We start from the raw sequence: 24711 nt of genomic DNA on the forward strand, positions 1-24711 counted from the left end.
TAGAGTAACAATGATGTTTCAATGATTTAAAATCATTTTTATATGTGGTTAGTAGGAAAAGAGATAACTATTATGTGGTCTTTGAAAATTAATATTTTGTCATAATATCTGATCCAGATGTTGTAGTAGCACTAAGGCAAGCCAACAGGACACTGAGCTCGCCAAGATAAGAACTCGTAATTAACAGTCCTTTGATCTTATGTCTGGCTGCGACAAATACCAACAGTACTGTACTATGTACATATTCTCTGTGGTTTCTGATGTCTGTTAAGGGATGTGTCGCAGTCACAGGTAAACTCTTTGATCTCCGGAGCTCAGCATCCTGTTGTTAGACTGCCTGTGTCATCCAGCCTTTTTACAAAAGGATACGTAAAGAGTATTGGACCAATGCCAGGAAAGTGAATGTTGCAGTATACTGTTTTGGCTTCATCTTCTGGCAAACGATATCCATACTAAATAAAAAAAATATATATTCTGAAATGCTATACTCACTGACTGCAATGGAAAAGGTAAAAGTTATTTATTTACTTATTAAAACTTACGGTGTTCTTCCAGTATCTTTTTATATCTTTAAAGGACTTGAATGGACTTGTTTCTGGTATATAGCGCGATATATTCACAAGTTTGCCTTTCTTCATACTAAACATGCATGCAAGATAACAACTAATTTTTATGTCATTTTATAATAGTATTGGTAACAATACCATTTTCATGTAATACTCTTTATATAAACAAAGGCCATTCTCACCAATAAAGTTTGTCACAAGGCCCATCCATTGATTAATTAATAAAATCATCTCTTTCTATAATCCCAAATGAATATTAAAATGGATCTAAAAAGTGGTAATGGCTGACAGAAAGCTATGACTACCTATGGCTTTTAAGCTCTGTCTACACTATTAAACTTTATGTGACAAATCACTACCATATTTGGGCATATTACCACCATATTTGTACACATCACACTTTTTTTTATCAAACTAGTTTGATAGTGTAGACAGAGCTTAAGTATAGTTAAGAATAATGGAAATAATAATAATAATAATAATAAACAATATTTATATAGCGCCTAATGGATCAATGACCCCTCTAGGTGCTTTACATTAGACCCTAACTAATGGTAATAAACTATCCCCCGCCGGACACCATTCCAGTATTTCTTAGTCGAAGTAAACTGCAGAATACCTTGGTAGTACATGACACCATTTATCATCAATTGAGAATTCTTGAATCACGTAATCCTTAGAATTCCAAAAATGGTTTAACACTGGTGGGCAAATTTCAAAATCCTGCAGCTTTAAAATAAAACAAATCCATTTTTATCATTGGCTTTATCATTCTGCTACAGTATATGGAGGGATATATAAAGAACAGAAAATCCTTCAATGAAACGTTTGATAATTATATATAATACAATTTTTTATATACCTTAGAACGCCTCCTTTAGACAACCCTATTAAGGGGATATTTTCCTGTGATTTGAACAGGGGCAATATATGTTTGAATACTAAAGCCAACCCCCATTCAGGGGACATATTTCGTAGTCCCAACAGTGTCCCCTAAATTGTGGTTCTATTGTAACATTAAATTGCGTTGTAAAATTTGAAAACCTTTTTTAAGCTTTGATAACCAGATTTGAATTCTGTAATAGTTTACAACCAGATTTGAATTCTGTAATAGTTTACAACCAGAGTTGAATTCTGTAATAGTTTATAAACAGAGTTGAATTCTGTAATAGTTTACATCCAGAGTTGAATTCTGTAATAGTTTATAACCAGTGTTTAATTCTGTAATAGTTTATAAACATAGTTGAATTCTGTAATAGTTTATAACCAGAGTTGAATTCTGTAATAGTTTATAACCAGTGTTTAATTCTGTAATAGTTTATAACCAGAGTTGAATTCTGTAATAGTTTATAACCAGTGTTTAATTCTGTAATAGTTTATAACCAAAGTTGAATTCTGTAATAGTTTATAACCAGTGTTTAATTCTGTAATAGTTTATAACCAAAGTTGAATTCTGTAATAGTTTATAACCAGTGTTTAATTCTGTAATAGTTTATAAACAAAGTTGAATTCTGTAATAGTTTATAACCAGTGTTTAATTCTGTAATAGTTTATAAACAGAGTTGAATTCTGTAATAGTTTATAACCAGTGTTTAATTCTGTAATAGTTTATAACCAGTGTTGAATTCTGTAATAGTTTATAACCAAAGTTGAATTCTGTAATAGTTTATAACCAGTGTTTAATTCTGTAATAGTTTATAAACAAAGTTGAATTCTGTAATAGTTTATAACCAGTGTTTAATTCTGTAATAGTTTATAAACAGAGTTGAATTCTGTAATAGTTTATAACCAGTGTTTAATTCTGTAATAGTTTATAACCAGTGTTGAATTCTGTAATAGTTTATAACCAGTGTTTAATTCTGTAATAGTTTATAACCAAAGTTGAATTCTGTAATAGTTTATAACCAAAGTTGAATTCTGTAATAGTTTATAACCAAAGTTGAATTCTGTAATAGTTTATAACCAAAGTTGAATTCTGTAATAGTTTATAACCAGTGTTGAATTCTGTAATAGTTTATAACCAGTGTTTAATTCTGTAATAGTTTATAACCAGTGTTGAATTCTGTAATAGTTTATAACCAAAGTTGAATTCTGTAATAGTTTATAACCAGTGTTTAATTCTGTAATAGTTTATAAACAAAGTTGAATTCTGTAATAGTTTATAACCAGTGTTTAATTCTGTAATAGTTTATAAACAGAGTTGAATTCTGTAATAGTTTATAACCAGTGTTTAATTCTGTAATAGTTTATAACCAGTGTTGAATTCTGTAATAGTTTATAACCAGTGTTTAATTCTGTAATAGTTTATAACCAAAGTTGAATTCTGTAATAGTTTATAACCAAAGTTGAATTCTGTAATAGTTTATAACCAAAGTTGAATTCTGTAATAGTTTATAACCAGTGTTGAATTCTGTAATAGTTTATAACCAGTGTTTAATTCTGTAATAGTTTATAACCAGTGTTGAATTCTGTAATAGTTTATAACCAAAGTTGAATTCTGTAATAGTTTATAACCAGTGTTTAATTCTGTAATAGTTTATAAACAAAGTTGAATTCTGTAATAGTTTATAACCAGTGTTTAATTCTGTAATAGTTTATAAACAGAGTTGAATTCTGTAATAGTTTATAACCAGTGTTTAATTCTGTAATAGTTTATAACCAGTGTTGAATTCTGTAATAGTTTATAACCAGTGTTTAATTCTGTAATAGTTTATAACCAGTGTTGAATTCTGTAATAGTTTATAACCAGTGTTTAATTCTGTAATAGTTTATAACCAGTGTTTAATTCTGTAATAGTTTATAACCAAAGTTGAATTCTGTAATAGTTTATAACCAAAGTTGAATTCTGTAATAGTTTATAACCAAAGTTGAATTCTGTAATAGTTTATAACCAAAGTTGAATTCTGTAATAGTTTATAACCAGTGTTGAATTCTGTAATAGTTTATAACCAGTGTTTAATTCTGTAATAGTTTATAACCAGTGTTGAATTCTGTAATAGTTTATAACCAAAGTTGAATTCTGTAATAGTTTATAACCAGTGTTTAATTCTGTAATAGTTTATAAACAAAGTTGAATTCTGTAATAGTTTATAACCAGTGTTTAATTCTGTAATAGTTTATAAACAGAGTTGAATTCTGTAATAGTTTATAACCAGTGTTTAATTCTGTAATAGTTTATAACCAGTGTTGAATTCTGTAATAGTTTATAACCAGTGTTTAATTCTGTAATAGTTTATAACCAGTGTTTAATTCTGTAATAGTTTATAACCAGTGTTGAATTCTGTAATAGTTTATAACCAAAGTTGAATTCTGTAATAGTTTATAACCAGTGTTTAATTCTGTAATAGTTTATAACCAGTGTTTAATTCTGTAATAGTTTATAACCAGTGTTGAATTCTGTAATAGTTTATAACCAAAGTTGAATTCTGTAATAGTTTATAACCAGTGTTTAATTCTGTAATAGTTTATAAACAAAGTTGAATTCTGTAATAGTTTATAACCAGTGTTTAATTCTGTAATAGTTTATAAACAGAGTTGAATTCTGTAATAGTTTATAACCAGTGTTTAATTCTGTAATAGTTTATAACCAGTGTTGAATTCTGTAATAGTTTATAACCAGTGTTTAATTCTGTAATAGTTTATAACCAGTGTTTAATTCTGTAATAGTTTATAACCAAAGTTGAATTCTGTAATAGTTTATAACCAAAGTTGAATTCTGTAATAGTTTATAACCAGTGTTGAATTCTGTAATAGTTTATAACCAGTGTTTAATTCTGTAATAGTTTATAACCAGTGTTTAATTCTGTAATAGTTTATAACCAAAGTTGAATTCTGTAACTACCATTACAATTGTGTTTACAGTTCTTATTTATTTGTAAGTTAATATGTATGTAAGTTAATATGTATGTAAGTTAATATGTATGTAAGTTAATATGTATGTAAGTTAATATGTATGTAAGTTAATATGTATGTAAGTTAATATGTATGTAAGTTAATATGTATGTAAGTTAATATGTATGTAAGTTAATATGTATGTAAGTTAATATGTATGTAAGTTAATATGTATGTAAGTTAATATGTATGTAAGTTAATATGTATGTAAGTTAATATGTATGTAAGTTAATATGTATGTAAGTTAATATGTATGTAAGTTAATATGTATGTAAGTTAATATGTATGTAAGTTAATATGTATGTAAGTTAATATGTATGTAAGTTAATATGTATGTAAGTTAATATGTATGTAAGTTAATATGTATGTAAGTTAATATGTATGTAAGTTAATATGTATGTAAGTTAATATGTATGTAAGTTAATATGTATGTAAGTTAATATGTATGTAAGTTAATATGTATGTAAGTTAATATGTATGTAAGTTAATATGTATGTAAGTTAATATGTATGTAAGTTAATATGTATGTAAGTAAATATGTATGTAAGTTAATATGTATGTAAGTTAATATGTATGTAAGTTAATATGTATGTAAGTTAATATGTATGTAAGTTAATATGTATGTAAGTTAATATGTATGTAAGTTAATATGTATGTAAGTTAATATGTATGTAAGTTAATATGTATGTAAGTTAATATGTATGTAAGTTAATATGTATGTAAGTTAATATGTATGTAAGTTAATATGTATGTAAGTTAATATGTATGTAAGTAAATATGTATGTAAGTTAATATGTATGTAAGTAAATATGTATGTAAGTTAATATGTATGTAAGTTAATATGTATGTAAGTAAATATGTATGTAAGTTAATATGTATGTAAGTTAATATGTATGTAAGTTAATATGTATGTAAGTTAATATGTATGTAAGTTAATATGTATGTAAGTTAATATGTATGTAAGTTAATATGTATGTAAGTTAATATGTATGTAAGTTAATATGTATGTAAGTTAATATGTATGTAAGTTAATATGTATGTAAGTTAATATGTATGTAAGTTAATATGTATGTAAGTTAATATGTATGTAAGTTAATATGTATGTAAGTTAATATGTATGTAAGTTAATATGTATGTAAGTTAATATGTATGTAAGTTAATATGTATGTAAGTTAATATGTATGTAAGTTAATATGTATGTAAGTTAATATGTATGTAAGTTAATATGTATGTAAGTTAATATGTATGTAAGTTAATATGTATGTAAGTTAATATGTATGTAAGTTAATATGTATGTAAGTTAATATGTATGTAAGTAAATATGTATGTAAGTTAATATGTATGTAAGTAAATATGTATGTAAGTTAATATGTATGTAAGTTAATATGTATGTAAGTTAATATGTATGTAAGTAAATATGTATGTAAGTTAATATGTATGTAAGTTAATATGTATGTAAGTTAATATGTATGTAAGTAAATATGTATGTAAGTTAATATGTATGTAAGTAAATATGTATGTAAGTTAATATGTATGTAAGTAAATATGTATGTAAGTTAATATCTATGTAAGTTAATATGTATGTAAGTAAATATGTATGTAAGTTAATATGTATGTAAGTAAATATGTATGTAAGTTAATATGTATGTAAGTTAATATGTATGTAAGTTAATATGTATGTAAGTTAATATGTATGTAAGTTAATATGTATGTAAGTTATATTTTCTGCTATTACTAACCTTAAATGTTGGCATTCTTACACCTACAGGTGTCACAGCTAAACAAATCTCACATTTACTGACAGTCAGTTCAAGTTCTATAAGAATACAATAAAATCATTAAAGTTTACTTGTTTTATTAAAAGTCATAATGAATTATTTCTTAACCTATATTGCTATAATAAGTATGATAGAATAAGACAGGTTAAATCCAAAATAGAGAGACAGAACACATTAAGAAATTTATTTTATCTGAATTTTATCTATCGTCGTTGATCGTTAACAGTTCAACGACGATCGTTTGAAAACGATCAAGTTGAAATGATGACAATAGCGAGTACCTTTTCCTGTAAATCGTTATCATTTCAATGTTTACGTAGAAGATCGCTGATTATTGTTAGTAATAGCGTCGACTAACGTCGACAGGAAAACAGGCTTAAATCTCTTCTTGTTCAAATAGATTTTTATTCTTATAGTTCTGTGAGAAAGTTCAGGGCCCTTTATAAATGCTTAGTATTATTATTGATCACTTTATTTTAGAATAAAAATTCCATATATAGACAATTTTTTACTATTAATAGCACTCCCCTGTTACACAAACCTCAGATCTGCCTCTAATTTTCAGAACTTACTTATGGCATTACACCTTGTGGAAGATGACAGAAAGTCCCTGCCTTGAATGTAGATGTCCCTACATTTATTCCATAATGGTGCTATCTTTGCTCGTAGAGTGTATGCTAAACACGCTTGTAACACTGCATTTGTTACTGGAACTGGATTACTATGCTATAAAAACAATAATAATAATAATAATAGTCGATCTTATATGATGCTTGCTGCACAAAGCCTCTAAGCGCTTCACATTATTACCCCAGGCATTTTTTCTGAAAACATACTCTCATAATGTTGCAGCCAGTAATAAGTGAATTTGTGTTGTGTTTGTACACCTGGGTGAAGAGAGGCATAATAACATTCTTTTTGTAGTGGCTTGAATATTTCAAAGGCTGGTGTAAACTGCTCTGATCGTAAGAAAACGCCAACATTTATAATAGTGTACAGAATTACTTTAGTCCCACGATACTTACTTTCAGTCCCATTTTCTTAAAGCGTTCTTGTAATTTTCCAGTGTTCCAAAAGCCTTGATGCATTACGACAAATATGAAACCATCCTCCATTAAACATGGTGAGGCAATCACTAAAGGCTCAGTAAAAATTAGCTCTCTGTAGTAAATATAAAATACTTTAATTACCCTGCTTTTTGAGCATTTATTGGTATAACCCACTCTAATTTTTTTGTAATATGGTGAATTTTATTTCATGGACAAAAGTTGTATAGAATGAACTGCTATTTGATACATGACTCGACTATAGAAAACTAAAAATTACAAACAAAATTATAGTATAGTACTGTAGTAGGCCTAGGCCTTGACTTACAGAAATAGAGGTTAGCATGTTATATTTGATATTAATTTTACAATGATGTTTGTTGTTAGTATGTTTTACCATGGTTTTACATTTCTCATGTTATCTACACTATACCTGCATTTCATAATCTGTGGTCTCATTTTCTGAAAGGCTTCTGGTGAGTTTTGTTGATTTTCTATTTTTGCTTCAACTGACAAAAGCTTTTCTGCATTGCCAAGGTTTGCAAAAAACAGACATTGGGCTCTACTTGTTTGTGAATACATTTTTGTTGTTGACGTTAAACTGTTGACATCAAACACATTCCATTTCCTAATAGTAATACTAAAAATGACAAAACATAATAGATTTAGGCCTAGCCTCTAGGCCTGCCCCCAGACAGGGCCTACGCCACAGAATCTTTTTTAGCCATCAACAAGGTCTCTTGCTGGTTGATGGGGCCTATCTATAGGCTAGTAATACTAGGCCTAGCCTAGTACTAGCCTAGTAGTAGTAGCCTAGGCCTAGCTAGGCCAAGGCTAGCCTAGCCTAGGCTAGACTGTATTATTGAAATAAAAGTATAGAAATTATAACGCCTATTCCTACAAACTATATAGGTCTATAATATCCTTACAAGAAAGTATTAAATTAAGTTCAATATATTTAAGTTTTTAATTTATAATCTTACTTTGAAATAAAGTGATCTGAAAACAAGTGCAATCGTCCGCCCTTTAAATTTCCATGCCGCGCCGCCGGGAACCATCAGTTGTAAAAGTTTATGTATGGGCAGCAAATTGAGTCAAATAATGTTCAGTTTCAATTTAAAGAATTCTTTTTTTTGGAAATCCTTTAAATAAATGCTATTTTTTAAATTGTTGATTTTCTAAATTTTTATATCTGTTTATTAATTCTAAGTTTTAATTTATATTACTTTCACTACTATTTTTATATCAAGATGGTTCTAATTAAAAACAATTCAGAGGTAGTGATATGCTCTGTGGTATTTAATTGCTGTGTCTTCAGTTGGAAATGAAAATATTTGAACAATAGACTACATACCGGTACATAAGATTTTATTTTTTTTCTTATACAGTACATAAATTCACTATGTATCTTAAAATTAATATTTAACCATGATATTTAAAACAAATCATCATTACTAATCCTTGGTATAATGATGATGATCATTCCTGATGATGATCAAATAAAGATTGAAAAGTTGAATCATGGATTGCCTCTCATTATTTTGAGTCACTTTTATACTATGGTATGTATGATGACTAATAAAAAATATTATTTCAGCAGTATTAAATTAAATTTACTGGAACATTATTATTACTACTTATGCTTCACAGAATTTTGCAACAACTAGAAGAAAAACATGAGATGTCACAATCCTGACCAGTGCTGAATTACCATATTTGCATATTCCTTTAATTCTAGACGTTGCAAATTCAAATTGATTGTAGTATACATCCTTTAATGCGAGCCCATCAGGAATACAAAAACTATAATACTTTCTAATATAAAGCTTTATATAACCCACAATGTTCATTTGGTCTTCTGTATCTGTAACCAAGTGATAGTTCAACTTTGACCTCTGATCTGTGACCTGTTGCCTTATGTCATGCTATAAAGTAAGAAGAAAAGAACATCATCAATCAGGTAATAATTAGAAAATTTGCTCAATAGCTCAAAATTCTTAATCTCAAAAATGCATTCTGCAACCAAACTTCTCTGATACATCTGACGTTTTGAGACTGCCAAACGGGATTCAGCTTTAGGCCTGTCAAACGAGATTCAGTTTTAGGCCTGGAAAAGGCACTTCAGTTTTTGGGCTGCGTATGGGGTTCAGAGACTGTAAATGGGGTTTCAGTTTTTAATTATAAGTAAAAAGCAATAGCATTTTTTTTCTCTAAAGCTTTGTCTTCACTATCAAACTTTATGTGACAAAAAAATGACATCATATCACTCCCATATTTGGGCACATCACATTTGTCAAACTAGTTTGATAGTGTAGACAAAGCTTTAGATTTCAAGAGTTGGACCCAAAAATTTTTAATGCATATGAAGACTACAACCACAATTAGTAACTTGGTTCTTACCTGTCAATAAGAGATTCTCTCATTGGTGCAGCAATTCCCGATGCCTTAGAATCACCTAATTTAAATATGCCCTCAACCACCGACAGTTCTATACTTGTGGTATCTAGACCACAGAATGCACACCAATCGTTCACCACCATACCGGCACCGATGACATCACAACCACGGTTCACAGTACCAGCCTAGGGAAAGTAACAAGTAAATTCTATCATTGCAATCAGCTTGGCTAAAATTACTTTGCATAAAATTATAAAGCTCTGTCTACTCTATCCAATTTTATGACAACAAAATGTGATGTTCCCATATATGGACACGATGATTTCATATCACTATTACCATTACTTTTTTTGTCACTAGTTTGATAGGGTAGGCAGAGCTTAAGAGAATTCTATTTATGGTGACAAACCTTTAACGAGAAAGACAATTTGAATTGTCTATTTTTTCGCTGATACTGTACATGTATATTCACTAAAAATACAACTCATTCTACGAAATATAACAATGAATAATACTACATTGTTTTGAAATTTACAGCAGGAACTGAAATTTATTTATTATTTACTACTTCTCAAAGGTTTGAATCATACCAAAAAAAATATCAATGAAACAAATATCTTACCGCTAAAGGCACTTGCAAAAGGGATGACAGTTCATTTTGATCTTCAATTTTTGTTTTCGGGTGAACCTATAAATAAATAACAGTATGTCAGCAACTGATAATAACATTATAGTAATAATTATAACCATTTATTCAAAAATATTGTGGTTGCAGCACCTGAATTACAACAATATTTACAATAATATAAAAATACAGATAAGAAATATCAAAAATTATTATTAAAATATACAAATAGAAAATGGCAAAAACCAAATGTGGAGACAAAGTAACACAAAAATTGTGCAAGATGAAAACAGGAATCATTTATCAGTAAGAAGTTTGGCGAATGGAATAGCACTATTGACATATCGTTTGGTTTGAACTCAGGAGATAAGGAATTCATTGGATTTTCTAAAGCTCTGTCTACACTATCAAATTCTATGTGATGTGCCCATATATGGACTTGATGATGTCATATCAATACCATATTTGGACACATCACATTTGTTTTGTCAAACTAGTTCGATAGTGTAGAGAGAGCTTTAGAACCATACTGTGAGTATGATAAGTAATAGGGAACAAATCCATGTATGTATTGGATGGAACTGACGCATCGCTGTGCAAATTCTTTACATAATCTTATGATGAATCTATTTTCCATCACTTACTAGTGCACCTTGGTTGCTGAGTGCACAATAACTTCCTACAAGGACATTATCAGCAACTGTTTGTCTAAACACGTCAACTTTTAAAACATCTGCTATAATTTCTTCTGTTTCCTGCAAAAAGAAATGCATAAAATGTTTTAAACACTTTTTTGACTATAATAAATAACCAAGGTAAATAAATTAATAATAATTTGATGATGCAAAAAGTATCCAGCAAAAATAAAAGCAGTTGCACAGAATAGAAATGAATGGATAAATCTTGTGATGTGTATTTCCAAGGCAGCCCAAATGAAGAAGTACTTGGACCTCTCCGCGACGAGGCTGTAAAGTAAGTAGTAGTAAGTAAAAAGGACAATATATCAAGCCACCTTTCATCAATTTACCTTGTCAATATCAGTGTGCGCTAATGCTACGTAATCGTTACATGCGATAACATTTCCGAGAGCTGAAAGTCTCTCTTCTACTCGCTGAATTTTAACGGAATCTGGTAGTGAGTTACGAATATGTTGAAGTTCTTGATCAGTTGTATTACTTGGAACTAGAAGACCATGCCGGTTACCTAAAAAGAATTATTTATTGTAATTTATTATGCAAGTTTTGTTTAAAGTCTTCTTTTTTTTCACTTACACTATATTATCATATCTAGTAAAAAACATAATGAAAATTTGTGAAAAATAAAATGAGATAATAATAACTAACCAACTGTTAGGCGTCCAACTATTCTACAGTCAGCAATTGAACAACGTACAACTGGGATAACATCAGACAATTCACCCTCAAATACACTAAATTAAATATTGAAAAAAACGTCATAACCAAATTTTACACAATTTTAAAAATTATGGTTTTTTTTTAACATTTATTAATTATCAAATTATTTTAACTTTACCTAAATTATTATTTATTCGTTAACAAATGATAAAAAAAACCAAACAGACTTATAAAAGGTTTTAGAGCTAGGCCTAGCTAGGCTCACTTTACGTCCAGTGGGCCATTGGGTGAAGCAGGCGGCCAACCACCTGAGTACGGACAGACGCGAGAGAGAAGAAGAAGGGCTTTCTATTAATTAGCCAAGCCTACCTGTAGAAATTTTCGGATCCTCCGATTGCTACTAAAGCATACGAATTTGTAAGTTTTGAAAATACACCAATTTCATTATTGTTTTCAAAAGACGCACGAAGAGCCATCTTGACAAAACTAACAATAATACTTGAATAAAAGTGTAATTTTCTGTCACTTCCTTAGACCAGAACACAACACGTTGTTTCGGTCTGCTTGTGCAATTTTTATTTTATGACGTAATCTTGCTTCATAACATTTGTCTAAAGACAATTAAAATTAAATAAATGATGCAGTAATGATTTAAAATATATTTAGCTACAAGAATAATTTTGGTAATAATATAAACAATTGAAAATATTATAAATACTATCTTTTTTACCAAATAATATATTGTAAATGAATAGGTCAACTTTTATTAGGTCACAGTTAGTATGGCAACGTTTTGTCGCCAATAAACAACTGAACAGAGAATAAGCATTCTACATTATTAATTCTGTGTTAATTCCTTATTAATTAAAGATATATTATTATAGATCATGGCAGATGATCTTGATGACTTATTAGATGAAGTAGAAGGCAAGTTCTGCAAGAAACCGTCATCTAAAGCCCCTGTAAAGTATACTCAAAGGTAGGCTAGCTCTAGTAGTAGACTGTAGTACTAGGCCTAGTTAGTAGGCCATGACATGAATGAAACACCAGTGAAATGACTGCCAGGTCACTCCCTATCCCTTCCTACTCGGGAATCCTAGTTGATTCTGCAGCTTGTGGAAAAGTGGTACAAAAGCCATTATTTCTACCTAGGTCTTGAGACACATAGTATCAATCATGATCGAGCCAAGCTTGATATAAATAAATAATTGAAGACAGGAGAGGTTCAATAATTTGTTTTTTAAGTAGTAATATAAATACTGATGTAATTTTTTATTTTACAGGTCAAAAAATAAAACTGATCTTGATGAAGATATAAGTGCAATTATTGATGATGTTGATGAAGAAGAACCATCAAATTCCACAATTGTAAAGCTTTTTTAATTAAGAATAGTGTAGTAATACTCTAATAATAATTTAAATATTCATGATTTACATTTGCAACACAACACAGCAAGTTACATGTCGTATAAATAATAGATATTTCCATTTACATTATCAACCACATTTTACATTCAAGTTATAACATGCTGCGACATTACTGTAGCGATATTACAGTAATTTTATAATTTTTTCTATTTTCTGAGGAATCATCCTTATTTTTTTCATTTCCATTATTATTTACACGTGTATTAAACTTATGTTTTCTCTCGACTTTTTTTCTTGTAGGCAAATTTCCCAACAACAACAAATGGCAATGAAAATAAAAGTAGTAAATGTTCGTCATCATTTCGCAAGTGCTTCCCTGTTTACCTTGGTGGCAGTTCTAGTAAAATGGGCGCTAGTTCTTCAATAACACAAAAGTTAGTTGTATTTTCTATTTTGTAAAACCAAAAAAATAAAAACCTGACCTAGCTTGGTCATTGGTCATCTTAACAAATTGAAAGCTTCCTATTATTTATATTATAAAATAAATTTATAACACTTTTTTTATAGGTCATGTGACCAGCTTCGTTGCACATCATGTGATTTCAAAGTTGTATTTTTCGATGATTATGTCTGGCACAGTACCTGTGATTACTTGTTCCTTAGAAATAATGTTCCAGATTTTCAAAAATTGAAATCAAAACTAAAAAAAGAAAAAGGTAGAGTATCTTAAAATCATCTCAATCCTGTCTCCTGGCGTTTGACTGTCATGTTATTCCAGTCTGCCCTCTGGCATTTGGCTGTCATGTTATTCCAGTCTGCCCTCTAGCATTTGGCTGTCATGTTATTCCAGTCTGCCCTCCAGCATTTGGCTGTCATGTTATTCCAGCCTACCCTCTAGCATTTGGCTGTTATGTTATTCCAGTCTGCCCTCTAGCATTTGGCTGTCATGTTATTCCAGCCTACCCTCTAGCATTTGGCTGTCATGTTATTCCAGTCTGCCCTCTAGCATTTGGCTGTCATGTTATTCCAGTCTGCCCTCTAGCATTTGGCTGTCATGTTATTCCAGTCTGCCCTCTAGCATTTGGCTGTCATGTTATTCCAGTCTGCCCTCTAGCATTTGACTGTTATGTTATTCCAGTCTGCCCTCTAGCATTTGGCTGTTATGTTATTCCAGTCTGCCCTCTAGCATTTGACTGTCATGTTATTCCAGTCTGCCCTCTAGCATTTGACTGTCATGTTATTCCAGTCTGCCCTCTAGCATTTGGCTGTTATGTTATTCCAGCCTACCCTCTAGCATTTGGCTAGTTAATTATTCCACTTCTAGTTGGTTATTATTTATTGATTTAAATTCATTTTGAAAATGTGCCTAAACATTTTTAATAATATAAGTCAAACAAAATTGACCTAATTATTAGTCTTTCTGTACTTAAAAATGGTTTAAATATTATATTCATATTTTATTAATTATAATAATGACATTATTTTTTTTATTGTAGGTACCAGAGCATATGCTTGTCAATGTAAATGGAAGTCAATCAAGCACCAATTGGAATTGAGCATAGATCATGAATTAAATTGGGTATGTGGTAAACACACTACATAATTGTAAATTTTAAATTAAGTTCGTGGTCAGTAAATTTATTATAAACATTCCAAGAAATCCTGCCAGTTTTTGTTGGTCAGTGTTAGTATTTTGTAAAATTAATTTTAATTAAGTAATTTGAAATAATACTAGTAGTATTTTGATTAGCTAAACATCTTTGTAGTTCACTTTTTTGTAATTAAATTATTACTTATGTAATACTTTTTAAATACTAAGCCTAGTAGTAGTAGTCAATACAATATAAGTAATATTAATTAATATTTTGTATTAATTAATATTAATATACAATTATAATTAATTACAAGTCTATAACCTCATCATTCAATTATTTAATTTACTAATTATTAATTAATAACTTATAACAAGTTCCTCTAATAGCGTTTTATTTATTTATTTATTCACATTATAATGGATAATAACAATTGAATGATAATAGTAATCGATGATGGTCGATAGTAATCGATGGTAATCGATTAGAGTTTATTAAGTGCAGTATATCTATTTTTTATTATTTTAGGCAATTTATAATTTAAACGTGTCTGTCCATAATTGCTATTAAAACTTACTGTATTTTATGTTTAACAGTTAAATAAATTTTTGCGCTCTTTTAATGTTCGCGCTCCTTTAATGTTCGCGCTTGTTGATTGTAATAATTGTACAGTACTAATTACGTGCACTAAAAAAGAAGAGTTCTGCTAATATGATAACATTATTTGGAGCTCGAAAGAAGTATTCTATTATTTATTCTATCAAGCAACAGCGAGACTAGGATGAGGCTATCGGCATGTCATCCGTGCGTGTAATTTAAGTTTTCAATTGGAACAGTCGACCATGATATCTCTGATCTTGTTTGTGATGACACCAACAATTCTACGCAGTTTACTGAAGTACAGATATTTTGTTGTCGATGTTTTTTACTTATATATCACTGTTGTACTTGTAGTTGTTTATTATTGTTATAAGTTTCATTTTATGGTTCTACTCTAAAATATTTAAAATCGTTATGTTATTCATTCATCAGTGTTTGTTAGTAGGTATACTAATCTTAAATTGATTTTATATATGTGGTCAACTGGACCACGACGGTTTCACGACCGATCCAGGTCGTATCATCAAACCGAATGATTTGACCAATTTACCAGGTTTATCGTTCTATCCTACCTGGATGAATGACAATAACCATACTCATCTTATTTATCATCAATATGTATGTAAATACAGTATATATTTTCTATAAATGTTGAATCTGTTTATTATGCAATACTTAGCACTTACTACCTATCACCTTGAGCTAAAATAAAATGAAGGGTTACACCTAAATAGTCAAGTCTGTCGTCGTTATGGTTTTTTGTGTCCGCAATCTCGATCACAACACTCTCCAACACTTCGTGAGCAATTGTATTTATATTTTGAAGAATGTGCAAACTTATCACGAAACATTTAATACTGAAAATTGTCTTGAAAATCACTTTTTCGGCTATTATAAAAAAAATACAAACTATTTATACATACATTATCCAGGTTTATGTTATATCCTGGCTTAATCTCTATCTTAAGAACGTAAACGAACCGCAAGCGTGTTGACCAATGACAAGCGACAGTTCGAATAATCCATCACTTGTGATTGGTCAACTCACTTATGTTGCGTTACGTACTTGTGTTGCGTCTCTAGTGGGAACCAAGCATTAACGAAAAGATAATATTAAGATTAATACGTTTCTATTACGTCATGATATTAGTTATATTTAGTTACAAGAAGGTACTTGTCCTCTAATTATATTTCTGTAGAAAGCTATTACTCCTTCTTGCTGTGGGGTATAATTTTATGAGAAGTTTGTACACGTCTTGATCAGGACGTTTTAAGTTCGTTAACACTTTAAAAGCACAGATGACCGCTTGTGAATTATATAAACTAATAATAATCGGTACTTCTTGATACGTCTGACCGTCGGGGATGTCATGAAGCATATGACGTATTTGTGTGACCCTGAAAATTAAATAAAGAAAATAATCATTTGCATTGTGAACCAAATAAAGATAGCATAACGATGGAGGCAAAAATAATTTTTTACCTCCATGGCATACCTAGCATGGCATTAACACAAACACAACAAACCACCCTGTCCTAAACAGAAACAAAATCTGGAAGGCGTATGTTGAAAGAAAACGTTATAATTCTAGAAAAAAATATTAAAATTAAGCTGGTGGTGTGACGTTTTAGAAAAAGAGGATATATAGGCCTACACATGGTTGTCTCATTACATCGTTTTATTGTGCATCGGAAACGCATACAATGATCAGTAAGGCAGGCATCAATAATTAGTATAAAAAGCATAACAGGTACCTACCACAAGAACGACTTTGAAATGGCCCTGTGTCCCGTCCCCAGACGATCTCATACTTTGTACTGATTGCATGTCTGAGTTACCGCTATATTTCCTGTGAACTGATATGAAACGGTTAGGATTGTGTACGGACTCAAACTTGACGTACATACCATCAACGAAGTGTACTTTAAAGCGGCATTTTGGATCTCCTTTACCCTGTAAGAAAATAGTAACGAATAAAGTAGACATAACATTCCTACTTGTATACGAATTTAAGACAAACCAGAGACAAAAATATACCCCTCCTTGACCCTCAACCACCGGCTAAAGAGGAGGGATTCCGCCTCTGCCGCGCCAACGGAAAACTATGTTCACCTGTTTTGGAACTGAGAACGCGCACCCCACTTCCTAACCAGCGTACACCTTAAAAACACTGCCATCATCACATTTATTGTCGTCACCGCCATAGGGCTTCTGTTCGAAAAGAAGCCCACTTAAGAGTACTAAAAAACGAATAAGCCCATGCGCTTCTTTTCGAGGTTTTACGGTATCTTTGTCAATCGTATCATCCCTTTGATGTCAGTACGCAAATAGTAGACTGAACATCATGTTTTGTTAGACCTACTTACATCAGCATAAAGTGTACCACTGCGTAGGACTAATATGTGCAGAGGATTTGCAACAGATCTTAAGGTCACGTGCTCATCAAATATCTGTACAACAAATTGAGCTGCAAGAAACAATACAAGATAATTATCCAAAAAGTATTGGAAAAATGCTGATCAAAACACAGAAATGTATACGTAAACAACATGATTTGAAAATAGTGATTATAGGCTAACTATTTGCAGCAGCATTCATAACCACCAACCAACACCGTGTAGGCCTAATTGTTTACCTGATTTACACGAATAAACTATAGCATACCATTTTTGTAATTTCAAAAATAAGAAAATAAGCAAAAAGTAAAAAGAAAATCGCACTAAATAACCGAGATGAGTTGAACACGGACACTTGCGTGATCTGACTATACCGAGTTTGAACAAATCAAGTATATGGTATCAAAGTGAAATGTGTCCAAGTAATACAAGGATACTCAGTATATATATTAAAAAGGCGCACGTCATGTTGAATACAATTCACCACTATTAATTGAACTGCATTACTCTGATTAAATGTCCATAATGGATTTGAGAGGACACAACTTTGATGTAGGCTAGGCCTAAACCACTATTTCTGCATTGTAACTAAACAGTTAACTAACACACTATTGATGTTTAACTTAATTGAGATGACATCATTTTGATGTAAACCAGTTCAGTAAAGCACAGTTGGCAACCAATGTGTTTTGTCAACTAATGACCAAATAAATCATTAAAAACTTAATTAGGTAATTTAGTGATACACCGCCGCAGCTGAAAAATGTTATTAAATAAATTTAACGTCTTATTAATTGCTCAAATAGGAAATACAACATATTGAAATGATCAAGTCATTTATCGTCATAGCGACGTCTGCTGAAGATGTGCAGTAGTTCTCAAAAGCGTGATCACGGATGACCCAAATACAAGAGCAAAATTATTGTAATCAATGCAATTGATGTTTTTCACGAAAAGGACAGCGCAGAAATCGTAAGGTAAAACAAGGAGACAATGCACGAAATTTAGACAAGAAAGTGTAATAAGTGCAGGAAAATGAATTTATCATTTAAGGATAAACCTCAAGACCACTTAATGTCCAATAAGAACTGACCGTACTGTTAAAACATAATTATATACTACCCATTTGTTCATTTCATGGGGAAATAGTCCCCTTTTTAGTGGTAGTGTTGTCCAATGAATAGGGACAATTGAATGAGAAACAGTATAACGGATCCGTAACAAATACATCACGCAAACGTTTCATCTCTACTTACATTGCTTTCCGTAAATCCCGTTAAAGTCTATTTTCCCTGTCAATGCGTTCACTCGTAAAAGACCCCCTGTCGTTCGAGACTCCAGTTGAATAATGTTACCACTGTGAAATTCGGTTGCCTGGTAATAGTAAACAAGATCATAATTTTTTGTAATGTATGTCTAGGCGTATTAGAATAATGTAAAATTATGTGTTTGCAACACTGAAGTTACAAAGTCCAAAAACTCAACTGATATTAATGGTGTAGGAACAACATAATGATTCAAAATGTATACTTTTATTCTACAATTGGCTACGACTCGACTCTATAGTTGTCAGTTGAATTGTACGATCCAAAACATAGGCAGGTCTCCCTCCAATTAAAGACCACTTTGGGGACCCAAGTTTGTGTGGTCTATATAGCGTTTGTCTCTAATTAGAATCCTTATTATTTATTTCTTATTTATTCAATTTTCTGCCATATACAATACAAAGAAGACAAAACAAATATAAAAGGCAAGGAAAGACCAACTAAAGGAGTCTTTAATTGGAAGGAGACCTGTACAGCAAAATGTAAAACTTACCATAACGCCAACAGCATGGAGGTTGAACCCACTACTATGAACATACGAACCCTAAAGGAAATCAACGTTTAAACATTAATAAAAAAACACATTACTAAATCAATCTCAGTCGGCTCATCACAACCGGTTTGCTCGACTACTAGTTCCAAACTAATTACTGTGTGTGAGTGCGAATAGATCTTTATATTGTGTGCAAGGTATCGATGGCAATAAACTCGGTAAATAGATGCTTCGTCATGCATTAGATCAAAGCAACGACTTAGTATAATTACTCTATTTACATAGAAAAGTACTGTTTTTGTTATAAGCCTTAGAGAAATGTACTTGGGTTTCAAATATCGCACCCGAGGGTATCTCAGACCAGGCATAACTACAATATTAATGTAATTGCCTAAGGTAAAAGGAGCGACACTAGACCTACTAATAAAGGAAGAGGTGAGAGATGGAGTTAGTAAACATAAAAACGAATGTTAAGAGACGTTCAGGCCAAATAAAACGAAATTTGACCAATACCAGCGATATCTTTTCTCAGACATATCAGAGCTAAACAACGGCATTGAAAAATGCATTTTCTCTGTCAAATAATTACTTGGACTTGGAGTCTGATTGTTACGTTATACGTTGTTTGTACGCGTACGTACGTCAACTCTGGTTATACCACAATATGATATTGAATCTAGATACCATAACGATTATTCTAAAATCATATTGCAGATAAGAGAGGGCTTTAGTGGTGTACCCAATTATTCTGTATCGTGAATATGTGATACGTTACCATTATGTATCTTAGTAACCTAAGTCTATTATTTGTTTAGTTGAGTTTCGTGTTTATTCTTTTGTACGCCTAATAATACTATGTTCGTACATCATATAATCGTGTTGCTATGATATTTACAATTGCTGTTAACCTTCGTACAGATAGTAGGCCTAGACTCATAATAGAGACGTGCACCTCTAAGACCAACAAAGTTATGTAGTTGTTATAAAAAGCTCTGTCATATTTATTGAAGGTGATCCATCCAGCAATTGCTGATCATTAGGGAACCTCAGAGGAGGCTCACAAGACATATACACAGGATGATCTACATAAACAAAGTCTTATTACAAGTCTTTGGGAGTGGAGTCCTTAGAAAAGATCCTGGGACTTGAACCCAGGACCACTGGAGTGGTAGCCAAGCATCATAATCATCAAGCCACAACTCCACTAAATAATTGTTGCTAGATGCTGAAACCCGGGAATGAACCAGGGACAATGAAATTGCAATGTTATGGAAACAGACATATACACTTGTCCTCAACCAATGAAATCTTTTTGCTTTTACTTAATTCTCAACTTGAGTACAATATTAGCCTTGCTGGTTATAAAGCGTGGTTCCCACTAGCGACGCAGCACAGGGACGTAACGCAACGCAAGTGAATTGACCAATCACAAGCGATGGCTTATTCGCTTGTGATTGCTAACTGTCTATAACTTCGCTTGTCATTGGTTAAAACGCTTGCGTTGCGTTTACGTCCTTGCGTTACGTTCTAGTGGGAACCAAGCTAACGTATTCACATACGGTTACCTTAATGTTCTTTGCCTGCATTGTCGATGGTGCCCATCCGTACAGTGTATCCATCCATAACTACAAAACAAACATTTTAAAAATAAATAAGGTCATCAAAGTTATCAATCAATACAAATAAAAATGTGTTTTTTTTCATATTAACTTACATCAAACTCCATTTTTTAAGTAGTGCCGTGAAACTATCTTGAAGAGAAATAAATGATATCAAAATTGATCTCACAGCTTACGCATTTGGAACCTATAGCAAAGACAAAATACAAAATCATTAATCTCGATTGATCAATAGGCCTACATTAAGAAGTTCCCATTTCTGTCCTGATCAAATAATGTTAGTTAAAAAAACTTCAAAATAAATAACATGCATACTACAGCAGTACTTGTTGCTTTCATGAGCACGTTCTTTATTGTGTTAATGTTTTCTCTAGTTATGTAAACGTTTAATGTATTGAATCGCACAGTAGTATCATACCTATGCATGTTATGAGAGTTGATCAAAAGGGCAAACTTAATGAATATAATCATACACTTGACCCTAGAACTGTAGAATCATTAACTATCCATAAACTATACTATATTAATCTTTGATAAGAACCATAAACTTGTATAACTATTATTGGTCTAGGTCTTATGTAGAACCAGAAGAAGTTTTTTTTTTCGGAATTTGAACAGAAATAAAATATGCATCATAAAGGAAGAATGCATTCCAACGTAGTAGCACTAATCGTCCATGGTTTTGTTAATTTAGACCTACTAATCAAGGACCTAAATTAGAGTCATGTTTGTTTGTAATATTTATTGCTATCCATAATATACACATTAATATATAAATTTGAAATTAACAAAACCATACAGAAACTAAATAATAATACATGTATGGTATAGCAGAGGATAACCCTTTAAGCTGGGAAGCTTGTGCTATATTATAATTATAAGTGCAGATACACTGCTGATGAAATAAACACTGGCATCGTAAACTATGTACCATAAAAATGAACCACGATTTATATTTGTAACATTATAATACTCATGGCACTATCTGGGACGCATTGCGTCCGGAGACTTTGGTAGGTGATATTAACATATTCTAAATATTAATTATGTGGGGAGTAATTTTATGTAATTGTATGTTCTATACTACTATAGGCCTAATGTTCCAAATACTAACATTATCTTACCACCAGGTAGTGAAGCTCGTAGGGTTTTTATAACAACAAAACATACCTCCCGCATTGCGTTCTAGACCCTCTCCTAGCAACGAGGTGCAAAGGCGGAACCAGAAACCAAAATGCATAATATAAAAATGTCGGAATATTGAATGTTTAAACTCAATAGTGATAACACTAAGTTACACTTTGACAAAAGTAAATTAAGATGAAAATAACTTACCACTCCTAAGAAATATTTATTTGGTGTTCAAAGTAAATTCAACTCTCTTCTTACAAGTGATAATATACATCGATCAATGACTACTGTCCTTGTGTTGATCACATCAGCAGGCAAGCCTCTATTGTTGTGTACTACAACTAGGATATGTTTTTGTTTGCTTGCAAACAATGCACATGGTAGCGGGATTGTGTTTCGGACAATGATGTGCCAATTCAAAGGGTCAGTTCAATTATACTGACCACTAGATATATAACGATTATCAGCGGGTAATGATATAGAGATAAGAACTGTTGACCCTGGTTCTTGATGTCTATCTCTAGTGACAGATTGTTACGTATGCAGTGTGTTCCTAGAAAGGGGAGGGGTTGGAAAAGGGGACGAGGGCTTGTTTTAAAATAACATATACCATACATCTTTTAAATGTAACCCTGGGTTATTCAATTCAATTCAATTCACATTTATTTACTCATCGTTTATAAATACAGTTTCATAGCATAAATGATGGCAAGGATCCTGCATAGAGAAGTTTACACTTCTGTTTTCGCAGGACCCTTTTACATAAAAAACATTAAACAATAAACACAACATAATAGATACAAAATAAGTGTTTTTCTAACATGATTATTTATACATTTTTTCTTAAAAAAGAAGATATTCAGTTTATTACTTCCAGTGGATTCTTTCTATATATATTATAGCAAAAGTATGAATACATATAAAATAAAACAGGCTATGTGTGTATACTCGCACACACCAACACAACGCATAATATATTCATATATATTTTATGAGTGAAGCATTTTAGGTTCTGTAATTCGATAAAATGTCTCTTTTTACATATTTTTTTAGTATTTTATAATTTTTGTTAACAATAAGTGATTTCTACAGAGCTCATTCCATAGTTTCGGTCCGTGTATACTGATAAAATGTTGACCAGACGTTAACCTAGAGTATGATTGTTTTACGCTACAAATATTTCGAAGATTATGGGTAGTATTTTCGTTTCTTTTGAATATCATTTGGATTCGTCTGCAGGCCCGTAGCCAGGGGGGGTTTTTATGGTTCGGGCGAACCCCCCCTTTACAGCGAACCCCCCTTAACCGACTGCGAACCCCCATCCCCGACATGCCCAATACCTCACCCTCATCTCCAAAAATCCTCCAAATACGTGCCCCACAGTACAAAAAGTTGTTTGTAAATTGAAAAATTCGTAAACTTGTTCGTGAACCTTCTTCTCTGTATGAGCGTCAACTAGCGATACGTGTCTGTAAATTTCTAAAAGCTGCAAATGAATTGCCGATTTTAACCTGAAAAATAAATGTTTGGTTCCTGCATGTAACATGATATAGACGCGTCTCATAGCGAACTGGGGCACGAACGATTCGTACAAAGGACACCGCCAGACAACTGCGTACCTATAATTGTTTAGATCACTGGCAGTCAGGCAGCATGCATAAAGTAGCCTTCCGACGTACATCAGTATTTTATGTGTGACTATGAAGTATAATGTATCATAGAGGATTATAGTGAATATTAATATTTTACACTATAATATCTATGGTATCAAGTACTGTAGTTCACATTATGGCATCCGATTATTTTTTTCTAGACCACCAGCCGATACGTACTAAAATGTATCAATATCACCTATTTAAATATTTATATTCCTCAACAAATTGCTGTAAATAAATATTATAGATAGAGCTAGCAAATAGCATTTGCCTTCAACCAGTGTGCTTTTTTCGGGGCTGCTCCTAGATGTACGTTCGCATTGAACTTGAACGCAAAACAAAATACGGAGTAAATGATCAAACAATCGGCGGTTCCGCACAGAGCACGCGCATCTAACATACGGCAACAAATAGTTATCGTCCTTTAAATTATCGACGTGTTTGAGAAGGAGGAAAAAAGTACGATCTTTTTACTCATTGGTAGCATGCTGCACGAGATTGTCATTTCCGGCCATCTAGGGGTGTCATTTAACAAAATTCGCTTCGCATCAGGCCCCACCCCCAGGGGGTTGACCCAAATATTTAGTGTCCGAACCCCCCCTTGACAGATCCTGGCTACGGCCCTGGTCTGGGTAAAACATTACTTTTAATCTGGGCCATGAAACATAGGACGGTAACTCTGTTGATATCTTGTATGTTAAGTATATTTAATTGCTTAAACAGTGGCTCAGAATATTGCCATGGCTTTTTAAATAAAATAATTCTAGCAGCCTTTTTCTGAAGTTTAAGAAGGGATTCTATTATCCTTTGATTGTTTTTTAGGGTGGGTTACTATTAGAAGGGGTTACTATTAGAGTAGTAGGTTACTATTAC

The 24711-nt window shown here is 31.5% G+C and overlaps 4 protein-coding genes across 5 annotated transcripts; 1 reads left to right on the top strand and 3 right to left on the bottom strand.

Annotated features, from left to right (window-relative positions):
* Nucleotides 1-314: 314 nt before the first annotated feature.
* Nucleotides 315-7376, bottom strand: LOC140057605 (uncharacterized protein C18orf63-like). The gene is made up of 6 exons (XM_072103321.1): nt 7261-7376; nt 6808-6961; nt 6197-6273; nt 1186-1295; nt 543-639; nt 315-452 (listed from the first exon to the last, which is right to left on the bottom strand). The coding sequence occupies exons 1-6, from the start codon at nt 7348-7350 to the stop codon at nt 315-317; spliced, it is 666 nt and encodes a 221-aa protein (XP_071959422.1). The 5' UTR covers nt 7351-7376.
* Nucleotides 7377-8628: 1252 nt separating this feature from the next.
* LOC140056320 (eukaryotic translation initiation factor 6-like) lies at nt 8629-12220 on the bottom strand. The gene is made up of 7 exons (XM_072101655.1): nt 12028-12220; nt 11647-11732; nt 11331-11506; nt 10948-11058; nt 10301-10366; nt 9682-9863; nt 8629-9206 (listed from the first exon to the last, which is right to left on the bottom strand). The coding sequence occupies exons 1-7, from the start codon at nt 12132-12134 to the stop codon at nt 9197-9199; spliced, it is 738 nt and encodes a 245-aa protein (XP_071957756.1). The 5' UTR covers nt 12135-12220; the 3' UTR covers nt 8629-9196.
* A 227-nt stretch (nt 12221-12447) lies between these two features.
* On the top strand, nt 12448-15956 carry LOC140056322 (cilia- and flagella-associated protein 418-like). The gene is made up of 5 exons (XM_072101659.1): nt 12448-12637; nt 12942-13026; nt 13327-13460; nt 13594-13742; nt 14523-15956. Exons 1-5 carry the CDS (start codon nt 12546-12548, stop codon nt 14627-14629), a joined length of 567 nt encoding a protein of 188 aa, XP_071957760.1. The 5' UTR covers nt 12448-12545; the 3' UTR covers nt 14630-15956.
* Nucleotides 15881-22750, bottom strand: LOC140056321 (uncharacterized). Of its 2 annotated transcripts, none has more exons than XM_072101656.1 (8): nt 22388-22750; nt 21148-21239; nt 20999-21058; nt 19434-19484; nt 18872-18989; nt 17586-17686; nt 16978-17172; nt 15881-16616 (listed from the first exon to the last, which is right to left on the bottom strand). In XM_072101656.1, exons 2-8 carry the CDS (start codon nt 21157-21159, stop codon nt 16587-16589), a joined length of 567 nt encoding a protein of 188 aa, XP_071957757.1. In that variant the 5' UTR covers nt 21160-21239; nt 22388-22750; the 3' UTR covers nt 15881-16586. The 2 variants fall into 2 exon arrangements, with proteins under 2 accessions (XP_071957757.1, XP_071957758.1); XM_072101657.1 differs by lacking the exon at nt 22388-22750 and adding an exon at nt 21368-21452.
* Nucleotides 22751-24711: the final 1961 nt, after the last annotated feature.

Source organism: Antedon mediterranea, chromosome 8, assembly GCF_964355755.1.
Source record: "Antedon mediterranea chromosome 8, ecAntMedi1.1, whole genome shotgun sequence".
Taxonomy (NCBI): Eukaryota; Metazoa; Echinodermata; class Crinoidea; order Comatulida; family Antedonidae; genus Antedon; species Antedon mediterranea.

Excerpts from the sequence above, each read along its gene's own strand:
- LOC140056322 (XM_072101659.1), top strand. The coding sequence starts at position 12,546 with ATGGCAGATGATCTTGATGACTTATTAGATGAAGTAGAAGGCAAGTTC. Across the intron at positions 12,638-12,941 it reads CCTGTAAAGTATACTCAAAG|GTCAAAAAATAAAACTGATC; the intron begins GTAGGCTAGCTC and ends TTTATTTTACAG. Across the intron at positions 13,743-14,522 it reads AAAACTAAAAAAAGAAAAAG|GTACCAGAGCATATGCTTGT; the intron begins GTAGAGTATCTT and ends TTTTTATTGTAG.
- LOC140057605 (XM_072103321.1), bottom strand. The coding sequence starts at position 7,350 with ATGGAGGATGGTTTCATATTTGTCGTAATGCATCAAGGCTTTTGGAAC. Across the intron at positions 6,962-7,260 it reads TTAAGAAAATGGGACTGAAA|CATAGTAATCCAGTTCCAGT; the intron begins GTAAGTATCGTG and ends TTGTTTTTATAG. Across the intron at positions 6,274-6,807 it reads CACAAGGTGTAATGCCATAA|AACTTGAACTGACTGTCAGT; the intron begins GTAAGTTCTGAA and ends GTATTCTTATAG.
- LOC140056320 (XM_072101655.1), bottom strand. The coding sequence starts at position 12,134 with ATGGCTCTTCGTGCGTCTTTTGAAAACAATAATGAAATTGGTGTATTT. Across the intron at positions 11,733-12,027 it reads GGATCCGAAAATTTCTACAG|TGTATTTGAGGGTGAATTGT; the intron begins GTAGGCTTGGCT and ends TATTTAATTTAG. Across the intron at positions 11,059-11,330 it reads CGCACACTGATATTGACAAG|GAAACAGAAGAAATTATAGC; the intron begins GTAAATTGATGA and ends TTCTTTTTGCAG.
- LOC140056321 (XM_072101656.1), bottom strand. Across the intron at positions 17,687-18,871 it reads CGGGATTTACGGAAAGCAAT|CTCAATTTGTTGTACAGATA; the intron begins GTAAGTAGAGAT and ends TGTTTCTTGCAG. Across the intron at positions 16,617-16,977 it reads ATTTCAAAGTCGTTCTTGTG|GGTCACACAAATACGTCATA; the intron begins GTAGGTACCTGT and ends TTTAATTTTCAG.